The sequence below is a fragment of the Prionailurus viverrinus genome, chromosome C1, assembly GCF_022837055.1.
Source record: "Prionailurus viverrinus isolate Anna chromosome C1, UM_Priviv_1.0, whole genome shotgun sequence".
In the NCBI taxonomy this organism is placed as follows: Eukaryota; Metazoa; Chordata; class Mammalia; order Carnivora; family Felidae; genus Prionailurus; species Prionailurus viverrinus.
Genome location: NC_062568.1, coordinates 40,828,151 through 40,834,150, shown reverse-complemented (window position 1 = coordinate 40,834,150; position 6,000 = coordinate 40,828,151). Strand labels below are relative to the sequence as shown.

Genomic DNA, 6,000 nt, shown 5'->3' with positions numbered 1-6,000 from the left:
ACAGTTTATTCAACCATGAAAAACCAGTTGCATTTCTCTTTTTATCAATAATACTACCTGAGATTTTTAAGGGCAAAGACAGTGATAATTAGTGTCGTGTTGCCTTTGTGGGTGATTTTAAAATTGATTTTCATTTCTAAGCCAGTATGTACACAATGGGAGGTATTTGTTGTTTTATCCTTTAAATAAATGGCAAGTAAAGAATACCACAACACTTTACTTTTCACTATTGGAAATAAAATGGATCTAATATGTTCAAAGGAATTTCACAAAACGAAAACCATTGACATGACAAAAGCGTGCATTTAATTTGATGCTTTGCAGAGATACATGACTAAAGTTGCGTGCATGGCTTGTCCTTTGGGATGGTCCCAGCTGTTTATTTTTAAAGAAAAAATAAAAATGGAGCCAACAAATGCATTTAAGGGGGAAAAAAACCTTGAGACACAAGGGGACCTACATGTTCTGGTCTAAGAAACATGCAAGTATCACAAAACATTCCAGATACAGTATGACAGATGAACAATGAAAAGGCACTGGAACAATGCTCCTTCTTTCAGAAATGGGAAGTCTAACAGTTATTTTTTCACAAATGGTATTGGTGAAACCATCTTTATTTTTAAAAAAATTTATAAAAGGAATTTTAGCACCATCATTAGAGGAAAAATAATAATACATTTTAGCCCTGCCTATCTCCAGTCTTGGAATAATAACAGAAGCATAGCACCTTTTAGTATCTAAAATATAAACAAGAATAGTAAGTCCATCCCAGCTTCTAGAGATGAGGTAGCTCATGCTAAGAAATGTTGGGTCACTTTTCCTATGAGAGTTCAAAGGCCAAATGTTCTACTTCCAATCATCACATTTGATTAGAGTCAGCTCCACCACTTGAGTTTCTAAATCTTTTTCTTCATTATAGCCTTCAGGATGATGAGATTGTACATGTGGAAGACTCTCGACTTTGGGTCCTGGACATATGTTTATAAAGTTGTACATGTAAATTATTTTTCATTCAATGTCTTCTTAAACAAGAAAGTGCAAATGTATTCAATGGTATATTGATGGTAACTTCTATCTATATTGATAGACTGAGTCAAGAGGGAAAGGTACCTTTAAATTTGAATGAGAAAAAGTCTGAACTTACCACCCTTTACAAAAATTTCAGATCACTTTGTTTTCCAGAAATTCCAATGAATGTATAGTATTTAAAAATTCCATTTAATACAGTGAGAAATTGATGGGGTTTTTTTCAAGTTCTCTTTGAAGAGTCCCTATGGTAGTTACACAATCTCTAGACATGCATGCGGGTTTCAATCACAAGGGTAAACATTCTGATTTCATTTTTAATTGATAATTTGGGAATGAGAGGTCACAAAAGGGCACTACTTTGTATTTTTCAAACTACAGTCAAGTGAAACAAACATGTGTTGTGGTTTTACATACCCCACTCTTTAAGCTACCTGCCAGGAAGAAGAATTTTCTCATAAATACTAAGCAACTTTGTCATTACATTGAAATAAATTGAAGAAAACGGAGATTCATTTTATTCAATCAGTTTACTTTTTTAAAAGGTGGTCAATGTCATTGGTCGTCTTAAACCTAAACTGCTGTATTGAAAAATATTTTAAATCAATTAAAACTTGAGGATTGTAAGTAAAATAAATATTCTGAAGGATAAGGAGGCCAGGCACTTAAGACCATATATACAATGCTGATGCAGGATCAGCCATTACTTCAAGAGTCTCAGGATCAGCTTCAAACAGTCAAAATTCTTGTGAATGGTGGTGGTCATTGATGGCGGGGGTGGTGCTCATTGTCGATGTATCTTGGCTTGCTTTACACAAAACAAACTGGCCCAATTTCGATGCCAAATTCTTGGTCTGTGCTGCCAACATCCACAGGGGCAAGATCTATGATGGGCAAGCGTGCCACATTCTGTGTTCTATATTCAAAGATGGTCTTGCCCACATTTCCATTTCGTTTCTAGAATTAAATGGTGCAACAGGTTAATAGTATATACAAATTATTCCAAAGATGTTAGGCATAAATTTCCAAGCCAAACTTGATAAAGTGAAAGCAATTTCTTTTAGTGCACTACTTGAAATTAAGAGCACTGTTAATATCAAGCTGTACTGGCATAGCTGGAGGCATTTCTTACATACTTTAAATTGAGAAAATGCCTTTTGTTCTTTTGCAGCTTCCCAAATGGTCACTAACAACATAAACTGTGAAAGCCTTTTTTGCTTTTCACAAAGGAAATAATTCACCATGAAATATTTTCCTTTTTTATATCTATATATACAAATGGGGAGACATACAAATCAGTGAAAAATACAAGGAGTATCTCAGATTGATTATCTGTTTTAGAATCAAGGAATTTTAAGCATGTAACTGAGCTGAAATAAAGTGACTTGCAGGAGAACCAAAGTGAGTTTGCAGAAGAGCTGGGTTGAATCCCAAGGATCCGGTCCTTTGTTAATTATCGTATTAAAACTTCTACCATGCTTCATGTACTAATACACATTCACATTTATGCTAAAGAGTATAAGTGAAGCTATACTAAGCTTCACTAAGCTATACTATACTATTCACTATAGCTATACTAAGCTATAAAAAGTATAAGTGAAGCTATTATGCATAATCATATACTGGGTAAAATTGCCCCCACTTCTGCCAATGCAGCATTTTTAACAAAATACATTTTTACTCAACCAGATCAATAGATAGATTAAAAGTACTTACAGAGCAAGTATCTTGAAGAACTATGTATCTGAATCTAACATTTCCCTCTGCTTTGATTTCCAAGTCATTTGACCCTTTGAGAACCACAGCTTTCTTGAGGTTTTTGGCTTGATCATCCATGTATCCTACACTGTTTTTACAGATGTAAGTAATGTTCTGGGAAGCTTCTTTTGATAAAAGGCGCAAGAAGGTCATTTGAGTAATGGCTGCATTAGGTGACCGATGGTCTCCATAAACAAACTAGAGAAACAAAGAGTCTTTGTTATAGGAAACACTGAAAGGTTTTAATAAGTGCTGTGTGTGTGTGTGTGTGTGTGTGTGTGTGTGTCTGCGTGTCTGTGTGCATGTGTGATTTCAGACATCAATTTCGAAGAGTATTACTTTTATTCTTTCATATAACAACATACTCTACCTATATATAAAAATATTTTAAAACTTCTATGAATACTTACAAGGGAGAACCTCTGTCTTTATTACTCCAAACAAAAAGTAATGAAATCAATGACAATTACAACTCACTAGAGAAAATATAAGTATTTTAGAAATCTGCTTCTGTTTAAAAAAATCTTGCGTATTGCTTTTTAGCAGTTATACCTGAGCACTAGCTCAATCATGTATCAAAAATAACTCACTGTCCTTATTGCTAATTATAATAAGAATTGGAACTTAATTCTTTAAACCCACTGTTACATACTTACAGGAAATATGAATTACAAGCTTTCTATCAGCTAACAAAAACAGATAATCAAAAAAATTTGAAACATAAAGAACCTTCTTTTCTGCTCCCCTTCTCTTTTAAGCTCTATTTTCAATGCTCCTATTTAAGCCTTTTACATAATATATTGACTAAATTACATTTCAATTGGGTGTATTTAAATGTTAAAATTTCCTACCCATTAAATAATTGTAGATTCTAGTATATCCTGTACATACCTATAATATCTCATTATGTTTACTAGTAACATGAATTCTGAGGAAAGGTCGGAAGCAGAGTTGAGAAGAAAGTTTCAGAGTTAGGCTGCCATAAAGAGATCCAGAATGAAATATTCTTATTATAATAGGAAATGGCAAGGCTGGTTGAGAATCTAAATACAGGACCATGAAAGAAACATAAAGGAAAAATATTAATAAATTCATATGCAGTTGACCATGAATAATATGGGTTTGAACTGCATGGGTCCACTTACACATAGAATTTTTTCAACATACACAGTACAGTGCTGTGAATGTATTTGCTCCTCCTCCTGAGTTACATTTTCTTTTCTCTAGCTTACTTTATTGTGAGAATAGAGTATATAATCCATATAACATACAAAATATGTGTTGATCAACTGTTTATGTTATTGGTAAGTCTTCCAGTCAACAGTAGGCAATTAGTTGTTAAGTTTTGGGGGACTCAAAAGTTGTATGCAGATTTCTGACTGCACAGATTTTTGACTGGTTTTTGTCCCTAACCCCTGTGTTGTTCAAGGTTCAAGTGTAATTACAAAGACACCTTAAGTTTAAATAATACTACAAAGCTTACAAAGTGATTTAATTATTAAAAATACTATTACAGTGATTATCTAATATTTATTTATAGCTTATCATGTACCAGATATACACAGAGACTGCAATATATTATCACTTTCACTTTAAAATTGCAAAACTGGGGGCACCTGGGTGGCTCAGTCAGTTAAGTGGCTGACTTCGACTCAGGTCATGATCTCACAGTTTATGAGTTTGAGCCCCAAGTTGGGCTCTGTGCTGACAGCTCAGAGCCTGGAGCCTGCTCCGGATTCTGTGTCTCCCTGTCTCTCTCTCCTCCCTTCCCCAGCTTGTGCACTCACTCTCTCTCTCTCTCTCTCTCTCTCTCTTTCTCTTTCAAAAATAAATAGACATATAAAAAAATAAAACAAAATAAAATAAAATAAAATGAAATGAAATAAAATAAAATAAAATAAAATAAAATAAAATAAAATGGCAAAACTGGGGCACCTGGTGGCTCAGTAGGATGAGCAACCAAGTCTTAATTTCGGCTCAGGTTATGATCTTAATGGTTCATAGGATCAAGCCCTGTGCTGCACTGTGAGCATGGAGGGATTCTTTCTCTCTCTCTTTCTCTCTTCCCCTCCCCGTTCATCCTCTGTCTCTCTCACAAAATAAATAAATAAAACTTTTTTAAAAATGCCAAAACTGAGGCTCCAAAAGGTTAAGTGACTTCCTGAGGTCACAATGTCAGCAAGAGATGCAGGTACTTGTCACCAAGTTCTCCTGACACTAAGGATAATCCCTGTCTTTCAACTCTGGCAAGATCCCTTTAGATATACTCCACAATCAGTGTCATATGCATTAAAGGAACTAATATTAAAAATAGTTACTTTTCCACATTCCATGCAAAATTTGTCATGCAAAATTTATGTTAATGTAATTTATAGTAAAATTTGTTTATGCAATAATAAATTTGGTCAAAAATAAGAGCATAATCCTAAATAAAGTACAATAAATAATGAAAAGCAAAGAATACAATTTTAAGTAAGCATATTAAATTACCTGAGATCCTCTATTCATATCAAGACCATACCAAACAGGCTTATGGTCAGAAGATTTGCTGGCCCACCAGGTTTTACGAGGCACACTGGATGGGTTTGCTGAAATACATGTTTCTCCTGTTTCCATGTTGCAGTAAACTTTGATTGCATCTTCAGCAGATCCCTGGTTAGGATCAATCCAGTACTCACCTATTTTCCAAAATAAAAATATTTTCCACATAAAGAGAATTTCAAGCATGATTACGAGTCTCTAGAAGAATTAACAGAGGGTTTGAAAATATGAATTCACTGATTAAGGACTTTTTTAAGAGAGAGTATCTCAGTTAAGAAAATACTCTGCAGTTAAGGAAAAAGTAACTGGTACACATTTGAGTCCTTTCTACACAGGAAGCACTGTTCTAAGGCACTTTGCCAAATCATGTGCTAAAGGCTCAACATATACATGGGAAGGAAACACCATAATCCTCATTTTATAAATGAGAAACCTCTACCAAAAAGAGAGAATCCACCATAATTAAGTGGCTTTGCCAAAATGGATGTGTTCTCATGAATTTACAAGGATAATATTTTAAAGCAAACTATAATTGGAATGTAATAAAATAACATATTTTGAAAACTATGAATAAAATAAGTAAGTGAGTTGAAATACAATTAGAATGCTATAAATTATCTCTGTAACTACATGAAAATGGATCAATAGAATATGTCCTCTTTTGTAATACTTATC

The 6,000-nt window shown here is 33.9% G+C and overlaps 1 protein-coding gene across 2 annotated transcripts in view; it reads right to left on the bottom strand.

Moving 5' to 3' along the window:
• Positions 1–283: 283 nt before the first annotated feature.
• The window catches only part of COL5A2 (collagen type V alpha 2 chain), a 147,453-nt gene continuing 141,736 nt past the window's right edge, over positions 284–6,000 (bottom strand). For both annotated transcript variants that reach the window (XM_047873650.1, XM_047873651.1), the window contains exons 52-54: positions 5,275–5,462; positions 2,743–2,982; positions 284–1,983 (exon numbers count right to left, since the gene is read on the bottom strand). In XM_047873650.1, the coding sequence (XP_047729606.1) occupies positions 1,837–1,983; positions 2,743–2,982; positions 5,275–5,462 (575 nt within the window). In that variant the 3' untranslated portion in view covers positions 284–1,836. The remainder of the gene's footprint in view (positions 1,984–2,742; positions 2,983–5,274; positions 5,463–6,000) is intronic.